General features: G+C 33.2%; 1 protein-coding gene across 1 annotated transcript in view; it reads right to left on the bottom strand.

Annotated features, from left to right (window-relative positions):
* Positions 1–2,520: 2,520 nt before the first annotated feature.
* LOC123711364 (tiggy-winkle hedgehog protein) overlaps positions 2,521–22,245 on the bottom strand; it is a 30,914-nt gene continuing 11,189 nt past the window's right edge. The window contains exons 2-4 of the mRNA XM_045663917.1: positions 12,887–13,148; positions 5,305–5,447; positions 2,521–4,707 (exon numbers count right to left, since the gene is read on the bottom strand). Of these exons, the coding sequence (XP_045519873.1) occupies positions 4,240–4,707; positions 5,305–5,447; positions 12,887–13,148 (873 nt within the window). The 3' untranslated portion in view covers positions 2,521–4,239. The remainder of the gene's footprint in view (positions 4,708–5,304; positions 5,448–12,886; positions 13,149–22,245) is intronic.

The following is a 22,245-nucleotide window of genomic DNA, read 5'->3' as shown; positions in this document are numbered from 1 at the left end:
ACTTCATTTAACCAATTTCTGTTTTGGTAAGTTGCAGATAGACCTAGTAGATCATTTTTCGAAAAATAAGATCATAAAGAAGTTTCAATTCTTACGTGTGTATACTAGTACCCGCACACATTTTTTTATATGAGATTATATAATTGTTTATAAATAAATTACCAAGCATTTTAATATCTTTGGTGATATAATAGTTTTAAAACCGAAAACGTCTTTGCAAGGTAACGCATATAGATAGAAAGTCAATTGATGTATATCTTTAAAACCAGATCAGACCCAACAACAATAGTAAATGAACTATGTATTGGAAATTCCTGAATAATAATTTTTTATTCGTGTTAGTTGTTAATTTCTGTAACTCAGATATATCAATAATTAGACAAACGAATAATGTAGATTATAGGTATCTGTTAAAAGATCCAGGATAGATAAAAAAAGTTCAGGCTAAAAACAAGTATATTAAAAGCCCTAAAATTTAATAAACATTAATATTTTTATCAACCGTTACCAAGGTAAAGTAACTCCTATTGACTATGTCGTTTCATTAAATAACCACAACGTTTAAAATAATATCAATTACGTACCTTTTCACGTACTGGATGATGTCAAAAACTTTTTTCTCAATTAGATTTAAGGAACTAATTAAACTTTCTCAAACTTTACTCAAGTATGGCAAATTAATTAATATCTCATAAGAATCGAATGGCGATGATAAAGCTTAAAAAATTTACATAATATTATTATGAATAATTTGGAATTATAATTTTATAAAAAAGTATCAATTATTCCTAGAGAAAATATAAATACAGAGAGACGTACGTGCCTTCTCACTTCAGAAATAGCACTGAAAACTGATCCAACCACGCGGCAATATTCAGGCAACATTCTGTCCTGTACATTCTGTTGCTGCTCTCGTACAATCTATTGGCGGATTTAGTAAACTACATTTCCATTGCATCTTTAAAACGCGTTCTAATTGTCGCTTATCTAAAAACAGCAATGAAACACAAACAGTAAATGTAAGTCACAAATAAAGAATTATAGGAAAGAATAACTATAGAGGAACATAAATCAGATAAGATCGACCATCAGACAAAGGCTAGTATTAAAGTTTTTCTGCAACTTTTCAAAAGCTCTTTTTGCGTACATATAAAAGATTATATCTTAAATATCTAGGTTCTAGTCGTCACATTTTAAATCTTTCTACGTAGCAGTACAAAAAGGCGATACGTGAATATTGTTTAATGGATCTTGTGACGTATTTATTTATTCATCATTTATTGTATGTTTATTTTATACGAAGCATGGATTTACACATAATTGATTACCACAACTTTATCAGGCCATATCACGATATTGCCTGGTTCTGTGGTGTGGTTCTTGGTACTGGTACATTAATGAAGCGCAGTCGCAAATAATAAAAATAGTTTATAATTGATTTATTTAATTTAATTAATATAAAAAACAATTTGAAACATCAAATCATACTGTTTCAACATTTTATTTCAAAAAAATTGTATGCATATCAATAAATAGTTTCTTACTCTTAATTATGAAAAATAATTCATCTAACTTGACTAAAAGCTCATCTGTCACTTTTCATAACATCGTAAACACGATTTTAAAGGAGACGAAAACATATTTAGTTAAGAAAGCACAAAGTTTGGGTGCATCTTTTAGATACATTTGACTTGCGCCATCTTTTGACAATTACTCGAATTATTTAGTACTAAAGGGTCACTGGAAGGATTCTTGGGTAAACTTAATATGAAATAGTTTATATCAAAAGGAAGCTGTAAAGCTTATAAATCTACCTCAGCTTATTATAAACCATAAAGGATTACTATTATTTTTTCCATGTGAATAATGGCTTCCGTAAAACATGCTACAGTGTCACATACTTTTCTTGGCCGGTAAGAGCTTCGCTGTCATGGATAAATAGTATTTCCAGTAAATAAAAATTAACCATTATAAGGGGAATACTTTTAAATCATGCAAGCTAACTTAATAATATAAAACAATGTATAGTAGAATCTAGAAGAAACACTTCAAGGTTTAAACCAAGAACTGTATTGTCTATATATTGTTTAAATAAACGTCACACAAACTTAGAAATTGATATGATAGGATTAGTTACCTGTACTATTAACATAATATCCTTTAAGATACCTAGCTATCAGAACCGTTCGATCATTAAAACTTTGCCATTATAATTAATAATGGAAGAAATAAAATACATTTTAGTTGAATTTTTATTCGATGTTGGTCGATAGTAAAACTATTTATTATACGTAAAAAAATGGTGACCTTAGTACCAATTTTAGCCGTCGGCTAATAAAAGTATATGGCACTGTACTATCTTCAGCCCACGTGTTAAGAAGATCGAAGGTGATTAATTAAACAAATACATAGAAAGCCAACATTTTATTTCATCAGTTCCATTGTACACAAGTACTCAATGAACAATAACTAGATGTTTTGTAAATACACCATAAGTATATTACATAATAATGTCAATAAATAAGCTATAACTTAGTAATATAGGAGTAATGATAAATATACAAAGGTACATTTTAAATGGGATAAATTAACACGGGATAATTTTGATACTATTGTTTTGTCACAATAATAACTTAGTCATTAAATCTTTATACGAATAAACGGTTTATGGATCTGTACCTCCTTGTTCATAAAAACAGTCTAATTGCCCCGCAATTGGAGCTTTTCTCTTTAGATGTCTCTTTTCATCACATCGTAAATACAGTTTGACAGAAAGAGACGAATAAGTGTAGAATAAGACTGATTTAGTTTTTATGAATTAGAGGGTTATTACAAAATACGGTGACTTATCTGTTTCATAATGTCTAGATGTTACAGATTGTTACATTATGTATTAAATTTATAGAGTATCAATTAGTGATATATACACATTTAGATATAATTACTTTAATGTTTTAAAAATTTGCTATATTTTACATACATTAAACTCTTATATGGCAAATTATGGCATACTTATTGTCACTTCTGCGTTAGTTGTTTTATCTATGGTTAATGTATAGGACAACAGATGGCGCTTAATCCGTTTTAAAAACCCTTTGTATAACAATAAACACGCCTTAAATCATTGAGTGTAACCCTTAAAGCTTTAATTTATATCGCCCCTTATGTTTAAATCTACGTATACGAAAATATTGTAGTATATAGTTGCAAGTCCTATGAATATATTTTTCACGGTTAATTGTTAATAGATACCTAAACAAGGCTAGGAACAAAGATCAGTTCTTTAAAAAGATTAGTAGAAAAGGGTTTTAATTTCATATTACGAAGAAATGTGCAACTTAAGACCGTTGAAGATAATTTTTAATTCAAGTTTCGTGTATATTGTCAATTATTAAAAATATATAGTTACGTCACAGACAACATAAAAACACACTTAAATTACATAATACTTAAAATTACATTCGTATATATTTGCCCCGTTAAACTAATGCATCTAATTACATTACTATACATATAATTGTAGTTTGGATAGGAACACCTAATACTTTATCAGAGCATGATTTCTATCACCACTAAACTAAACCATACAAAATATATGTGGACATATCTGCCACCTTTTTCTACGCTGTCTAGTAGATTACATAGAAATTATGCCAAACACAAATAAATAAAGCTTACGTAGAGAGAAGAATAAATAAAGCTAATAAAAGGCACGAAACATAAGCAAAACAATAAATTAGTAAGGATCCGATTACGTCAATTTTTAAATAAATCTAGCCTATATTAAATAAATAAAATCTTAAGGCACTGCATAAGGTACCAAAACGAATTACGTACGCGTAAGTACGTCAGATTAGAATGGAATGTCTAGTTACATACGAAAATGAATACTGTTTTGCGTCAAGAAAGACCTATTATACATTGAAGATAAATAATCTAACTGCTATCTACAAGAACTAACATAAGCGCATACATACTTCTGCATTATGCAGAATAACAATACGGACACAATTTACAAATAATTAAACTAAATCCACGCTTCAATAAAATACAGTAATTACAAATGCGTTCGTCTGAGCGATACGTTATTGTAAATGTATTTCACTATACGTGATATAAACGTCAAAGATAAAAAAAATCTTTTAGGAGTCTGTCTAATAAATATTCTGATAGTTAATACAATCCAGATATTTACAGCAGTATATACAAGTTATATACAGCGCGTCCTGCGCGCATTCGCTAGCGATATTTGTATGATGATGGTAAAACAAAATCGCCAATGTTGTATAAAGCATTTGCGTACCAGTGTACGCCTTTCGATAATTCATTAGACTTACTCCAACTCGACATCCATCGAAGAGGAGCCATGGCAGCGTGAGCTAACGTGTGACTATTGACTATCGCATAACATGACGCTAATGCATCATCAACTATGATTGTCCCAGCCTTCGTGAGTGGCGCAAAAACACCTCTTCTAGTAACGATCCTCGTTTTAATAACTCTAGAAGGTCGCATAACAGGACCTTGCCCTCTTGTCAATAAGACGTCGCCTATATCAACATCAGCCGCGAAGACTTCTCTCCATCCGTCAGCTGAGGCTAATAGGAGTAAATGTGACCGGGTTGTGGTGATGGTGACACCATTTTCCGCGGTAACTTCGATAAAGCTTCTTGTCACATTTGGATCTCGATCGATGAAGGTAAGAACCTGGAAAGATGTATTGTAACTTTAGATACAAGTTTAGGCTCTATTAGGTTTGATGGAATTTCTGTTTTAAAAGCACTAATTTTATCAACAAAATCTAATACCGATAAAAAAACCATGAATGACACTTTTTTGAACGGGTATTATGAACACTTATTACTTTTTAATTGACATTGTTTGAGGCTTACGGCTAAATTAAATACATCTATTGTTAAAATCACACTTTAAAAAAATATAACAGTGAAGGTGTGTCAGTCGGCAAGTCTAATCTCTTAATCACTTTAGAAGCTAATTTTTTTACAATTACAAGGATTTCAGTAGTGTGATTATTAAACACAACTAAAATTTTATGAAACTCACCCCTAGTTACCAGAAATTATAGAACAGAGTGGAAAAGGAGGCGATCCTGAGTGATACTTTAATCAAAGTTATGGATACTAAGTTATTCTGTGCAAGAAAATAGTTGCAGCGGTAGACAAAGCGTACCTACTTATATTTTGAAAATACAAGGCGCGTTAACCATTGATAATTTTTTACATATAGAGACTATAAATCTGCATTTGTATTATCTGTGGTATCATAATATTTGAATGTTTTTACCTCTGAATAAATCGCTTTGCCGCTATCATCAGCAGCCAATACTCGCTCTCCTAGTTGCAATGTGCCTATGTCTCTTGGACCAGCTTCCGTCTGGACCATTGAACCAGATGGAAAGCACCCAGCACCCGTTCCAACTGAAGATTCTGAAATGGGAAAAGTGGAATTTAATTTTTTATTTTAAAACGTTGAATATGATTTAAATACACACACCAGATATGCACGGTTTAAATAACGCTTATTTCATAATTTTTTTGTTTTTAAATACTGAGAAATCATTCCTAAAATATATTTAAGTTACTCTCTCTCTCTTAATAATTAACTAACGTACAAAAATGAATATATTCAAATATTCAATAATAATAAAAATAATAATTGATTGCAAGAATATGGTACAAAAGTAAGTTTGCATATTTCTATATATATATATATATTGCCACACACAATGGCGCGAAAATTTGTCTTTAAAGGAATTTAACATTATTTATATTTACATATATTAGTCATATGAATTGGTCAATTCTTATATTATTTGTATCGTGCATATCATATCAAATGTTATTAAATTTATATCAACTACTGTGTCTCACGCAAATAATACATTTTTTCCAAAAGTAATAAACCATGTCGATTTTTAAAGACTCTAATCGGAAGCAAGGGATGTATTAGCTGGAAATATAGAGATGTGTAGTTTTATAAAGACATGTATTATTAATATATAAATCTATGTACATATGTTATATATTTATATATAATTACAGTGTATAAGAATCGAATAGCATAACTAGCGTTGGCTTACGCGCGCGGCTTTATTTGAGGACATTCGTTCGATCACCGATTGTACACCAATGTACTTTCGTTCTATGTGCGCATTTAACTCACTGTACGGTGAAGGAAAAAGTGGTACGGAAAGCAACACGCCTTAGACCCAAAAAGTCGGCGGCGTATGTTATAGTTAGAAGGCTAAACATATACTTGAATATTAGAAAAAAGTAAACGATCACGAAACAATCTTAAAATGTTGTAGCGCCACTGTTTTGTGTTTAAACTAAATAAATGTATAATGCTTTAATATGGCAACATTATTACTTAAGAAAAAAATCTCTTCTCACGCAGGAACAATTGAAGCCAATAAAATCAATACAAAGTATAAAATCGTGCAAACGTATACTGAGTTTTAACTGTGTACATATTATCCCTTTAAGGATAACTAGATTTCTATACGCTCGTAATTAAAATCCGATAAGATACAAAACAAAAGGGCCTTTTATTCTCAGGCCGAGGGTTATATTCGTGGCTAAACTATTTGTATATCATACAGGTAAGGCTTTTGTATAGATACCAACGAACGGATAAACCTGCGAAGCTCTGCCTCACGTGAAAGGTATTTCAAGGAAATATTATCCTAAGCAAATTTTTTGAAAGATAAAAAATTACAATTCATTTGTTACACTGTAAAAAACTAAAGTCATATTTAATTTTGTTTGTTATTCGGTAATGTATTTAAAATCCTTAGCCAGCTTAAACTGTACCTTCCTAATCCAGGTAAAAAAAAGTATAACGTGCAAATAAGTGGCATCAGGAGATAAGTGAAATTGGATAGATTTTACGGAAGAAATACAAAATTTTTACAACACGAGTATAGTCACTTTCTATGGCAATTACACGGTATAGCGCACAGTGGCGGTGGATTATCGCAAAGGTAATAGCATCTTTGCGCGGGCTCGTTAAAATTTGATTTGTTGTGTAACCGAGCGATAAATTCGAGCGATCCTTGTCCACAAACGGACCCCACCATATCACATTACACAATAACCGCACAAATTAGATTTCGTTTAAAGTCAAACTTTCATTGTCAAATGCTGTTTGTTGTTCGGTGAACATATTGGGCGCGTGAATAAATGGTGCGGTGCCTTTGCCTTTTTTTGCACATCCGTACATCTTTTTGTTGCAGATATATAAATCAATATGTATATACAAAGTGAGCAGTGTACATCTATAATATCTTACAGTAAAATTGTAATTCATGAACCGTATACAACATTCATAACTACTTGATAGAATAGAGAAGTCGTTAGATCTACGTAAGAACCGTAGTTCTAGGTTCCAGGGTTTCTCGACCCTTACAATACAAACATTTATTTATTTCAGTAGGTACGTACTTTGACTTATTCCCGACTTAATTCACTTTAATTCGAATATTACAGTGGCGTGACACAAGTTAGGTTGATGGTGCGATAAGCGAGGTTCACGGGGTGCGGGGCCGGCGGGGCGAGCGTTCCGAGTGGCCGCGGCGACCCCGCCCCCCGCAGACCACCGGGAGAGCTAGGCGGCGCCCGCGCACCGGCCGTGCCACACGTGACCACTCCTCGACATCTCAACATTTTCCACGCGCATACTATTAATCGTCGTGACCAGGAATGGTTTTAATTAAACCCTACCTAAACCCCGTTTCTTTTAATGCAATTTCAGAACTTGTAAATAAAAGACTACTTTTGTACATTAAGGGTACGTTTTGGCCAAGAAGTTCATTATACAACGAAGAATAGTATCTAAAGTACATAGCAAGCTGCTGCAGCATACAAGCTGTACATTTTTCAAACAAACCCACACCTCTAGAGGCACTGGGACTAATTATATACCTATTACATAAAAATACGTATATGTACCCTATTATGAATGCTATTTATTATACTTTCATATATTACAACAATGTGCGTTTGCCCCAAGCGATGCTGTCGGATCGAAGAAGCTTATTTATATCGTAATACCCAACAATTAGTTGACTTAAACCCATGCAAATGTGTGAGTCATACATTGCATGCATTCCTTTAAATTATACGAAAGTATCTCAACTTCAATTTATAAATTAAACATAACGTAATCTCCCGCAGCGAAACATCTCGTTAATAGAAACGCAATAGCAACTGGCAAGTCATGTTCAAGTGAAGAATTTTCAATATGTTTTCCTATATCTCTGGGAACGTATAGTAGACTTTTAATAGTTAATGTTACTCTGAAATAGAACAATATGTCTCGTATAGAACATAATAGCAGATAAGGGGGAAGTTATATTGTTGATACCTCTATTGTATTAAGACTGGCGTGAATTATAAGTACTTGCTACTTGTACTGAAAAAATAAATCACCATAGTAAGAACGCACTAACAAATACAAAATATATATAATTGTAGTTAAGTCCAGCGTCTACAAGCTCCTGTTCCTCGTTTGATCTCGCCTCGATAATAGTTTTCTCGACTCGTCGAAGAGCCTTGTGAAGAGTGCGGGGGTTACTGTGATTTCAAAACGACCTTGGAGAAGATCAATGCAATGGTTTTCTGGTCTGGTATGAAAAACACTTTTTATTGTATAGCGTATTATTGTTAAAATTTTGCCTATGAATGCTGTATATTAATGAAATTGTTGTATACAATATCAAATAAAAGTCTAAGTACTCATACCGGACGAAATTATTTTATGACATCAGATATGGCTTTATACGATAAAGGTAAGTGAAAATAACCGTTCTAATATGAGCTGTATTATATGAACGATTATCATAACTTACTGAGATATTGCTGGCAACGTTATGACATTGAATAATATAGTTAGCGATTCATTAAACGCCGATAGTGGTAAATTGAGTGAAGATTTTATATGAATTTAATGGAAATTGGTATTCTTTATTGCCATAATCAGAATCATCTCGGTCAGTTTATAGAGCATTGAACTCTCTTGTTATGGCTTCCTTGAGGTTTCAAGGGAATTTCAACATTGGCTTTATCGGTTACATGCATGAGTTTTTACTAAACCTAAATATCTCCGCTATGGAATGTTACTACGTACATATACCGCATGAATTGTTCAATGAATTAAAATGTGAAAAAATGTTGATATGAATACTTTTTAATATTGTTTTTAAATCCAAAATACTTGTTATCGATATCTATAATATTAGACATAGATGTACTTTTGCATTTTGACAGATAATCCCGATCTGTCAAAACGGTAATTGCTGTGTTACATTTTGTATAAGTAAGCAATCAGCTAGTATTTCTAAGATATTAACATGCAGCTTTAAAAATGTCCAAAGCAATTCAATAATTTTAAGAACTAATGTGACAGTTATGAATCCCAATTACTTTCATGTTAAACACTCTATTGCACGCTATATTCAGTAACCTACGGCGGTGGAAATTTAAGTCAAGTTCGTGCGTTGAGTTACTCGTAAGGAAAATATGAATGGAACGAAAAAAGTGAATGAAATATGAAGTGATAGTGTGGGAACAGGCGACAGGGCGGCCACAGCCTTCCGGGATGTGGTGTCAAGTGTCGCGTGCACGGTTGGCCGAACATCGTGCAGTCGCAACAAACTTAGCTAAATTAATTAAAGCCTTTATTGTCTTTGGTTAACATAGCTTTTACACATTTAAAGAAAACAATTTTTTAACTGGATTAAAGCTATTTGTATTATAATAAACTGATTAACTGTTATGTAAAATAATTATATGTAACTATAACAATTTGTATTATTATAAACTAATTAAATATTATGTAAAATAATTATAAGTTTATAATAATACAAACAGCTTTAATCCGGTTAAAAAATTGTTTTCTTTAAAGCCTTGCGTTTACGTTACGTTTACGTTTACGTTTTGTACGTATTTCTCACTCAATTTCATTTAGACGAAAACTAGATTTAAAGCCATTTTGTTTCCTTAGGTTTCCATTCATTTTTATTCGTGTCCATGAACCATTAAAATAATTAAATTTTCAAATATATTATTACATCCCTTGCTCATTCCTTAGATCTAAAATCAGAAATATCTTCCAAATACCAACCTAAGAGTCCAAGCACCTCTTTTTCTAACTCTTCGCGTCTTTAAAGGATTGAACAGTGCTTATCCAGAGCTGGTTATATTCGGTAGTGGGCTGATCGGTTTTAGAGAAGACATTGTTAGGTGCCTATCTCGAATCGAATTCGCGGTTTTGCTGATGATTTTTTAATTTTTAATTTTTTTTTCTACTTTACCAAAAACTTCTACTAATTATACATTATTGTGTACTTATTTTATCTTGTATCTATATGTTTTGGTTTGTATTTTTTAATTATGATTTTCTTTTTTGAAACACTTATGTTTACTTCCATTGTCGTACATTTTAAATGGAAGATTTTGTAAAATATGCATTACATTTAGTATTATGTAGTAAACTTTAATAAATAAATAATTTACAAAATTTAAATCGACTTAATGTTTATTACTTATACGACATTATTCCTACCCTGCCCTACACTACCCTACATATTAATAGATAGTCTATACCTAGATAACTTTTAATTTAATAAAACACTTTTTCACTTTGTCACCGTGACCACGCACGCTGTAAAGCACGCGAAACGTCAGAAATTTTTTAATTTAAAATTATGTTAATAATTATAAGTTTATACTAATACATAGCTTCAATCCGTTTAAAAAGTGTTTTCTTAATGTGTAAAAGCCATGTTAACAAAAGACAATAACTTTTAATTTTACTGTTCAATGTGCGAAATTTCCTTGACATCGTGGCTAGAAAATTCATATATGGTTTGCATTTAATTCATATCCAGGAAAATTAATAATGTGCCGTTTATGATACCGCATATTCAATTTCATTCGAAGTCAATAAAAGTCAAATTAAGCTATTCGATATATAACGAGACACTTTTACACGATCAAATGTAAATTCATTGTACTTCTAAAGCGTTTTCTAAACCCATGAAACCACTTTATTTCTAACACAAAACTCAGATAAAATAGAACGGTCTTTATCTAAATTTATATGAAATACACTTTGAAATCAAAAACAATTAAAATTCTCGAAACTTGATTCATGATGCCGACCAGTCCCAAAAATGTTCGCCCATTAGTCAGTCGTTACAGTGTTTTCGCATTAATTGATTCCCCTGCGATTAGTCTAGATCTCTCGTCCTTCACGCCAGTCTGCCTCGTGACCTGCCTTAGTCACGCCCCATTTGCACCTCCTTTATAACCATAGTCATCAAATTGTATTCTTAGAACCCAATTTTTGTATCTTACGTTTTAATATTTTCCATGCTTATTATTAAAATGCAGAGAAGCTTAAAAAAATAAACATATTCGACTTTTAAGGTTATGGAACTTTTGTAGGTTTACGACTTCTCGCTTACCAGTCGTATAAGTTTGATTTGCTAATTTGAATGTAAAGAAATAGATAAACTATAAAATAGACCTCGTTTTTCACAATATTCTTCATTGCATTTATTCGTATAAACAATGTATGGTACCATCGAACTCGGGATGAACCATGCAAGCGCGTTGATATCTTTTATACGACAAGTGCTCGCTACGCTTATACAAAATATTGAACGAATTGAAAATTTTATTTCACATATTTAATATAAAAAATATGCAACCAATGAAAATCAATTAATTGAACATGGAATAAAAACGGTGTATATTTTATTGGCGGTCGAATGATGGAGTGCTGTGCTTCACGACATCGCGTCACGCGGCCAAGACTGGTTCAGTGATCGTGGACATTACACGCCTCCACCAGACGCATCATGACGCCTTTTTATTTTCAATTACTTTGTAAATACTAGTAATGCCAGTTATAAATTATTCATTGGCTTTGAATTTTTATTCTTAAATAAACAGTTACAAGTATAAGTTACGCATATTCAAAATATATTAGTATGAATTAAACACGTGTTTAAAAAATATTTTTAAACACGCACCTAATGAGGTGAGTGTTGATATACAAAAATGGTTATTAAACCTTGACCTCGGCTATAAGCTAGAACGCGCATCATATGTTTTTGTTGTATAATAAATCTCCCTGTCTTAAAAATGAAACCACATCCATTAGAACTCATTCACGTGTATTTAAGAAAGTGGGTTTATTCTACGCACTATCTACTATAAATCATACGGATATTTTAATAAACATTGCGGATTATACCAATACCAGGAAACCATTTCTCTCGCCGATTTAACATAAACAAATCATGCTTTACACATTGATCCCAAAGCAATTGGTTTATTTTAATCCATATTTGCCTAAACCAAGTGTTAGAAAGTGGATGAAACGCACATTGCTTTTATCTATAACACATACACATAAATTGTTGTTTCTCTCATCGTTATGTTTCACATACTTATAACTATAGTAGCCATTGAATCACCGGCATAATTATAGAAGTGGGGGATTGGCTGCGATGCGGCTGAGTGTGAGGAAGATGTAAATATGATTTTTTTAATGTGCGACAAGGAGGGTGCGTTAACAAGAGGCTTGTTCGTCCGTTTGATCGACACCGCCTGAGAGCGGGCGCGGGAAGCTGTCCGTGATGCATTCTTCTTGTGATGCTCAACTATATATTTGGCCCTTAAGACCCGACCATTATTGCCATATTTATGTACCCACATTTCAATAAAAGATTGCCTAATTAAACTATACATTTGATTATATTAACAATGATTATACAACGCATTGAAGTATGTCCTTAATTAGAGATCTTTAAACCTGGTAGGTATTGATTATTTAAAGGTAAACTTAATAAACCTACCTGTTTTAACAGAGCAGTGTATGTAGGAGCGGCTCTCATAAAAGACCCAGTCGAAGCCAGCTTCAACCGCCAGTCGGGCAAGCATTCCGTACTTGCTTCGGTCTCTATCGCTGGTGGTGAGGTCCACAGCTCGCCCTTCGTAATGCAGCGAGTTGTCAACATGAGAGTTTTCTTCATCCCAACCCTCGATCACCCGCAACCGGACCCCAGGCCATTGGTTCATCACGCTGATGGCTAATGTATTCAACTTCTCTTTGCAGCGCTGTAAATCGATAAAACTGTATGTTACTTATTGGTTTATTTCTAAATTGTTGAGATTTTTTAATGTTTTATGATTCAATAAACAGAGTTAAAAATAAACAATTTATTTTTTCAATTCATAGTACAGATAACAGGCGTGAGCTTTTTTATACGTAGAATACCCATTTAAAGTATGTATTTTGGAATGTCCAAGAAATTTACTGTCGAACAGATCCCTAAGCTGTTAGGAAATATTTACACAGTAATTCGTAATAAAAGCTTTCAAGTATGTTTTAAACTCAATGGAAGAAAAACAATTTGAAGCTATAAAGACACGCGAAGTCTTTTGTTTGCACTAAAGAAAATACCAATAGACGTGCTAACAAATTGAGAAACGTAACCGCCCGGTACGGAACGCGCAGGATGTCGGGCATTTTGTCGTGAAGAAATAAATCAAATTAAAACACGCCGCACAAAGGGATCGACACGATTTTGTTTGTGAAATATCTCAGGGAGACAAATAAAGGAAATGTCAAAATATTTGTAAAGAAATGCAGACAATACGCATGCACCGCACGCTAGCTTTGTACCGCGACATCAACTCACTCTATGCAGATTTCATAGTGAAAAAATTGTGAGATTGACGTAACGAATCGAAGCCATGGGTGCCTTGGCATCGGCTGCATTCAATGTAACAGATATTTTCAAGCACCGTATATAATTACTTCTACGAACGCTCCAAACATTCACTTACTAAAGAGTTGTGTGGAATTTAAAAAGATTTCGAGTCTGAATGTTTAAGACACAAATCACTAATTTTATACGGATTTCGTAAGACACTTTGAGTGCCATCTACTCTGCATCGAATACCGACTCGTTATTAATACAACTAGTTTATAGATACCCACCAATTAATGCTATAACTTGAGATATCCTCTTATTACATATGGTTCTAGAAAAACCGGTCTAGTAGTAAAGTTTGGGTAAGGTCCTAAATTAATTTCTAAAAACCTGTAAAACTGTTACCGCTTCTGACGTAGATATTTAAATTTTACATAATATCATAAGGAAAAGTTATTGATAGATTACGGTATCGGGTGAATTCAGTACGATTTTCAGTAATGTAATGCAGTTATGATCAGAGGCATATGAATGAACGCGGCATCTACGAACCACGGTGGGATGTTCAATGTTTACCGTGCGAGGTCTCGAGCAACCGCACTAAAACAATCGAATGCTAAATGTATACTCAAACATTGCGTGCATTATAACGTGGGAACACCACAGTGGCGCAATTAGCCTCTCACACTTAACTTTTCAACAGCTTTTAAACTGATTAAGCCGTAAGGAATGTACGTCACTACTTTCTTTGGCTTGAGTATATATATACGTTATTAAATTCAATGAGAACTCGTCGTGACATACCGGGCGGGCTATTATAAATTCATTATGCATATTTTTAGTAAACAAGCTGTCGATCACAATGCTTACTCCCAGCGGGATGCCTGCCTCTGACACCTCACCCTCCTCTGTGCCCTCGTATCGGTAACATTGAAACCAGTTCGTACAAAAGTCGATTTGCGAATTATTCAGAACATATCAAAGCATCATAAAGGATTAATTTAATTAAAAATAACAGGCGTATCGAATACCTAGTAACACTAAGGCCACGCTTGGAGCGCAGGCTACCTGAACCGGTGGCGAAACACTCACGAACGCATAATGAAGGCCGCCCGATGGTATTGAGGCAAAAATCGAATAAAAAGATATCAGATCATCGTACTGAAATAGGTGCAGTAGCTTATATATAGATTTATATACCTGTTGTATATAATGCAGAAATTGGAAGGAAATCTCTGTTCACAATGAAAGCCATTAAATGGCGGCTTCTATCATGGCCATAACAATATATTAAGATAATTAAACGGCTCTTTACATTCCTTAACACGTCGTTTTTTGTACAAGGGTAGCAGTCGAAAAGAACCGACCAATAGTGACTGGTTTGTTTTTTTTTTCTCGATTTGGAAACCACAACAAATAGTTCAGGGTTAGTTTTATAGCAACCGTTAATTTGTTTCGAATGCATTTTATCTTACCTCGCCTTTTTAAGATGAATTTCTAGTAACAGCCGTGGCACAGTACGTTTAATCTATTAAAGGAATGTTAATCACAATTCTGATGAAAATTCTAGTTATATTTTAGTTATTCCATTCGGGATGCGATATCCGCCAATAATATGCGATGCGATAATATCACAGAAATCTCCTTATACTATAAGGTATTAAAATCGACAACAAATCAACTTGTTACTTAAGAAATACAGTCCATTACTGATTCTCTATACATACTGAACAAATGTTTGTCAGTAAATACGTCCTAGTGTGACACTGGTTGTCGAACACGTCATAAATATGCAGTGAGGATCAGCTGTGTATTTATGTTTAATACCTTCGATGTTTGTCCTCGAAAAACATAGCCCTGTTTCAAAACGGTCTGTACCCGAACGGTGTTTTAATGCATTATTAATTAATCCTAACCACGTTCCTAACTATTCTCTTTAGTTGGGTTTGTGATGGTAAACTTATCTCTCCAACTATAGCTCGTCATCACTAATCATCATAGATACAACCTGCCTTTGGGCCAACTTATTATTTACGGCCTGTCAAAGCTTCCTATGTCTGTTGTTATTAGTATTCTGAAAATTTATTTCCAAATTTACTCTGGGATAATGAGCATTGTAATGGTATAAATGGAATAATTGAAATCGGATTATTATTTTATTACAAACATGTAAAAATATAAATGTTTTCTTTTTATAATAATAGTATGGACTTCAGCCTGCATTTACACCTTCCATTAAGTTGGATGCAACCAAACGTTTGGTAAAATGTATTGTCGAGAGATCACTTTGTAAAAACCTTTTTTGAAACACGACACTTCTATGTTTTTTGATGTAATGATACAGTTTCATTCAATCCAAGCATCCATCTCTAATTGGGTTTGTTCAGCTTTGGTAAGCAAGGAATTTTATGCACATATTTTGTGGTAAAGTTTCAGCTGAACAAACTTAAAAGCTTTCTTTGAATATTAAGATACCTCGGGACTTTGTGTGTCTTTGTTGTACGCCGATACTGAAAATTACTTCATACATCAATCAGCAGGTTGACATATATATATATAATGTAACTAGTAAATAATAAATCGTAAAATCTTTAATAAATGCAATTTTTTTCAATTGAACGATTTTCATATGTGATGTCATATTATTGATAGCATTCGATATAATAAAAACTTCACCATTCCCGAGATAAAACCTCGTACATTTCTTAACATACTTGCTCATGGTGAGTTATTGTAGAGGTTTGAAATATCAATGGTGATGCGAAATAGCGTATTGTTCCCGTACGCGTCTTATTTGTCAAATACACTCGGATCCCCGGAGGCCGATCAGTTAAGTCCGCTTTTATCACAATCATGTACCTACTTCCATCATTTATACCCGCGGGAACCTGGCTATTATTTACACTATCATGATCATGCGGTAAGGGTCACTGACGGAGTCAATGAGAGTATTCCACTGCTTGCAATCTGCAAGTCATCCATTGGATCTACGCTTCCGACATTATTCATTTATTATCCTTTTTTCCCATAATACTTTCATACCCAATTGCATTTTATACTAGTAACTTCTTGTAACAGCCTTTCACGCATTTTCACACCTGAGCATTAAGTTTTTCCATAATTATCCACTCCGCTTAATCACACACGGAAGCCTGCATTAACCAGCGTGTCGTGCTAATTTACTGCGTCAACCCTCGAGTCGATAACTGCTGATCGATTTGCATCCGTAATTACGTCACTTTTAGCAGAGCAGGTGATGAAAACGAAGTACCTGATTGCAGAATGCAAAGAACAGTCTTTGCCGCGACCGGTTCATAGCTGTTACTTTATGCTCCGCGTTAAAAACGCTGCCGTGGTAATCAGGCTCTGTAAATATGTAAGTAAAGAAATGAAACAGGTTAACTATCTTGTCTTGTTTTTCAAAGAGCCAGCGACGTTATCGGCTCACTGATGATTCTCATTAAATCATATAAAGAGCGAAATCATGACGCGCCCGTGCTATCGTAATAAAATGAATTATTGATTTATCAGTGTATCTGAACTTCATAATTCCATCCGTCGACTCGCGTTTCACACGGGCCGATGCACAGCTCGCGCACTAATCTTTTCCTTCGGTACGGTCCGCCAGTGCCTTGACTCAATCAAATCCCTCTCAATGCTTAGAAAAATAAAGTATATTTGTTACAATATTGATTCGTAATCGCCGCTTTTATTGTTTATCCCCGACCTAAAGAGAAGTGATCACATCGTGGGCGCAAAGTCAACAGTCGCACACCGATCACAATATGAGTCCTATTTTGCTGACGGTCCCGAAGTGCCACTCGATAATATTTTATAAGACAAATAACGCGATAAAGATGTTTTGACGTGAACCCGTGTTCATCGCTCACACTAAAATGCGTTCAGTGAACGCGTATAATAAAATGTGTTTTAACAATACCTTGTGTTGTGATTTTGTGAATAAAATAAGTCTAGTGTCAACTTAGGGGTAAACGAAGCGTTAAGATGACTGGGAGGTGGTTATAATATGATGACAGGCGGTGGACTTCAACGTAAATCCATTAGCATTGTTTTAAAGGATTAGAGGTTTTACGAGACGCATTACGGAGGGACTTGACACGCATATTTTTATGACATGCCCTTTTATTTTTTATATAATCAGTGTGAAATGACTACTGGCTTGAGTGTTCGATAAGATTCCATTTTAAGGTGTTTAAGTTTATCGGTTATTTATACATCTGTCACAACCTTTGGCGTTCGAATAAATAACACGGACCCAAAGGAATTTACTTATTTCAGACCAAGATAATAATAATTATTTTCATATGGTACAAAAATAGTGGTATAGTATAAACTTCGCATATTCTTCTATATATAAAGGTTGAATTTTGTATAGATATTGCAAATTAGATCACATTATGAATCATAAAATTATAGTATTTTTTATTATTTTATAACTACATCCTCACATTATTCAATTATCAAATTAATATAAATTATATTGTTTAACAACAACAAAAGTTATTAAGTCAATTTTTATAAGCTCTAGAATAAAGATCTTTAAATGTTTATGTTAAATTATTATAAACCTTGATTGCCATACAAAAAGTGTTATTGCTATACAATTCCTGATAATTTTTTAGCATAAACAATTTCTCCCTATGTCTACTTCGTTATATAATATACAACTAAGTATTATATTGACAAGTTAAATAGGTTATTGATATTGTATTCCTAATTTCGTCATTAAAACCGCAGTATCAAAGTTTATCAGCGGCCAGAATCTATCGAGTTACACAAAAAGTCTTGCACCGTTTTTGTCTCGAAATAAATACGATATTTGTCTATAAAGGCGATATTCACTAACAAAAAGCTATTTATCCACACTCAATGAGTGAAACTTACCTTAAATTAAAGCTACAGGTAACTTTTGGGATTGCAAATGCATTAGACTCAGGATATTGACTTACAGTGATTCCGGTCGATTGATGCTTACGTCAACTGCTATTAGGCAACGAGTTGTCGTTGGATATTTAAGTTTCATTTTCAATAATGCAGAAAAATTATGAACAAATTAAAACAGCTGCTTAGGTGAATTAGAATAGTCCAAATCACATTAACCTTTAATAGGAACGAACTGATTGACAGAATTGATGAAAATCGTGCCGATCAAAACTTGAGTAACCTAAAATATTGATTTTTAATAGCTGTAGTTAGCGCTCATCAGTTTTCGCAAACTCGGTGTGATCAAAAGCATTTTCGAAAATTAATTATCAATTTGTCGTGGGTGCCAGGCGACATAAATCGATCAGGTATATCAGCCTGCAGCACATTAGCCACGCTCAAACACGAGATAAGGATAACAAATGCTCAGTTTAAGGTTATCTTAACATCGCGGACATGAGACCGCTTTTTGCCACCGAACCCTCGGCCTCGCCTTGTTTTGTGTTGGAGACGTCACTCCTCTAATAGCTTGATTTATGAAGACTTATTTAATTCATATTGTAAATAGGTATAAATATTTGTACACCTATAACAGTAGCTTTCATAGCTTCCACTTAGATGATGAAAGCACTCATCACTGTACCATTTCCATATGGTTTGCATATTTTATCGTAAAAATTATAAAATTATTTTTATACACATTTGTACAGACAGGAAAATATATATTTATATACTAATAAATTATACGCCGATACATTACAGTGTGAGTATAGCTAGCAGATAATTTTATTACCAAGACTCAGGCGCATGCAAAATTGGAGTCTCACCTTGGCTCGACGGCCATAAATAAAATAAAATAAGCGTCGGTGGGAGGAACTCTGTGCTAATGATTAATCTGGATAACCCAAGTATACCCCAGCGGGGTATAAAGACCGACATTATCCTCTCGGTCATTTAAAAACAAATTCTATTGGTCAGCTTGATCTTAAACCACTCAGGGTTAAATTAATCATATCCGTACAAAAAAGGTATCCGCGTATCTAATTTGATCGTAAAATTACCCCCTCCACGCGCTTCATAGAAACAAAGTTCAAGTTATTGACCAATTATCAAAAACCATTCAATTTATCACAGATAAAGCGTTATTCTTTATCATACTAACACTCAGATTACACAATTGTATATAAATGTTAAAAATTACTCAACACGAAAGTCCAATTTGAATATGAATAGGTAGGCGCCATGTGGGCAGGTACATAAAAAACCGGCCCAAAATAATAATAGTAGACAAATGTCCCCCTTAGCAGACACAATGACCGACCTCAGAGATCGATTCACTTTTAAGTCATGCTAATTTGAAAGTCTAGAGATTTTTTCTTAAGCAATAAAGAAGTTCATACATGAATAACGTCTCATATATTATGAAAAAATAACGCAATGCTGTTTATTTGGCTCATTACACTGTCTTCAGCTAGAAAATGTACGATATCTTAATATATTAATCTAATGTCTCTTTTTTTACAAAATAAGTAGCGTCATTCCAGAAAATGCAATTCAAAATACAATTTACTTACAATATATAATGACATTTGTATTTTTTAATAGACAAAATAAAGACAGATGGGCATAGAGAATATGACACAGTTTACATACTTTTTACAATTTAATATTATTACTCTTTTATCATCTGTTTAGCATTTTTGAGCATTATCTATTGTGACTTGTCTAGTTTGTCGTTATAAAACAAAAGAGTGCGCGACCGCAATTAAATTATAGTTTACCGCGACTCCAGAGCTTTTAGATTGTTATCGCCCTGATTCCACAGAGCTATCTTTTGTATTTTGTGACGATAATTCATTGGCGTTTAGACTAAAGACGGAGTTAATAAGTGATGATAAAATGTTTATTTATTTTGGTAGTTTATTATTTTTGGGTTTATAAATGACATTTAACCATTACAAAATATGTTCATATTGGGTTCATTGTCGTGTCACTTACTCAAGTGCGAAATATTTTATTACTCAAAATTATAGTTGCTTACATAGTATTTTATTGCAGTACTAATTGGTATCTATGTAAAGAACAGATGGCTTGTTATTGTCAAAACATATAGACTGCATATAATATCAATTATTGAACAAAGTTATCTAGTGGAAACTATTTTTTTATAATTAAAAAAACACTAAAAATTACCTCGTAATCTAATTATCTTATCTCAAATAAATAACCCTACTCAGAGTTACCCATTATCTCTACTAGTAGATATATTTCTTTAATCATAACTAGGTATGTTAAAACGATGTAACTCGGGTATAAATTTTAATGCTCAATTACTTAAAGACATCTTTCTCGGATGAGGAATACTTTGCTAAAAGCTTTCAGTAACTGTTAACTCTTAATGAACTGCGATTGTCTCTCTTCTATTTAACAAAACAATAATAATAATATTTCCATAGATTTTATTTGTAAATGTTTCTAAGAGAAACAATACAGCCCCACTTAGATATCCAAGAGCATTCGGGTCAATGCATCGCATATTTTAATAGTTATGACCGGTGTCTCGGTTGTTGTATTAAAACAATGACCAATAATTTTGTATTACGTCTCATTGAGTACACGCCGGCCTATCTATTCGCCTCTGCCGCTGGATTTAATTATTAGAAATACCGGGAAAGCTAAAAAGACTTACGGCGACTAAAAATAATTTCCGTACGTACAAAATTCGATTGTTGAAATTTCATTTATAAATGCACAGAACAACTGCGCGTATCAACACTTAGAACCTCTTTTATAATAACTTATACACATATTGTGAATGAAATTTACCTACGTGATTATTTCTCTAACTAAGAGCGGAAGTTTTTTTTCCGGATAGGTTTAAGAACAATACGAATGTGCCTTATCAGGTAAGCCATAGTCAAAATACCGTCCAGCCTTCAGGTTACAATCATTATTATTAATCGCGAAACCATATCAAGCATTGTTCTTCGTTGGACAATCGCCGCTAGACCAAATAACGACATTAAATGATTTGCTTACATAAATATGGCGACATGAAAAAACTAGACAGTATTGCATTTCAAACCAGTCCGTGCGACATTCACAAGGTAATTCGTATAATATTTCGATACATGATAAATGACAATTTTTGCGCTTTTTTAATTATATTAAACACTAGACGCTGCTCTTGTGAGTTTCAAAAGGATCCGTTTTACATTTAAGCTTTTTATGCAATACATCAAAATATTACATAAATGTTATACTTGTATAAAAATTTATAATTCAGTAATTTTAGGGCAAGAAGGTGAGTGAAACTTCTGTATTAGAAACAAAAATTGTTTCTGAATAGAATCAAATTCAAACTCCACCAACGTTAACCTCTAAAGGCACGGGGGCAATCAATGGTTTAACAATGTGATGTAATTCGCTGTGTATGTGTGGGTACCACATGATACATTAAGAATCCCGTATTTGTGTTGCGAATAAAATGTGTGATTGAAAAATTGTTTTACCAAGAAAGATTTATGAAACGTTAACCTGTTTAAATCTTTTAA

This window comes from Pieris brassicae, chromosome 6 (assembly GCF_905147105.1).
Source record: "Pieris brassicae chromosome 6, ilPieBrab1.1, whole genome shotgun sequence".
Lineage (NCBI taxonomy): Eukaryota > Metazoa > Arthropoda > Insecta > Lepidoptera > Pieridae > Pieris > Pieris brassicae.
Note: the sequence above shows the minus strand (reverse complement) of the source record. Positions and strands in the feature narration are given on the sequence as shown.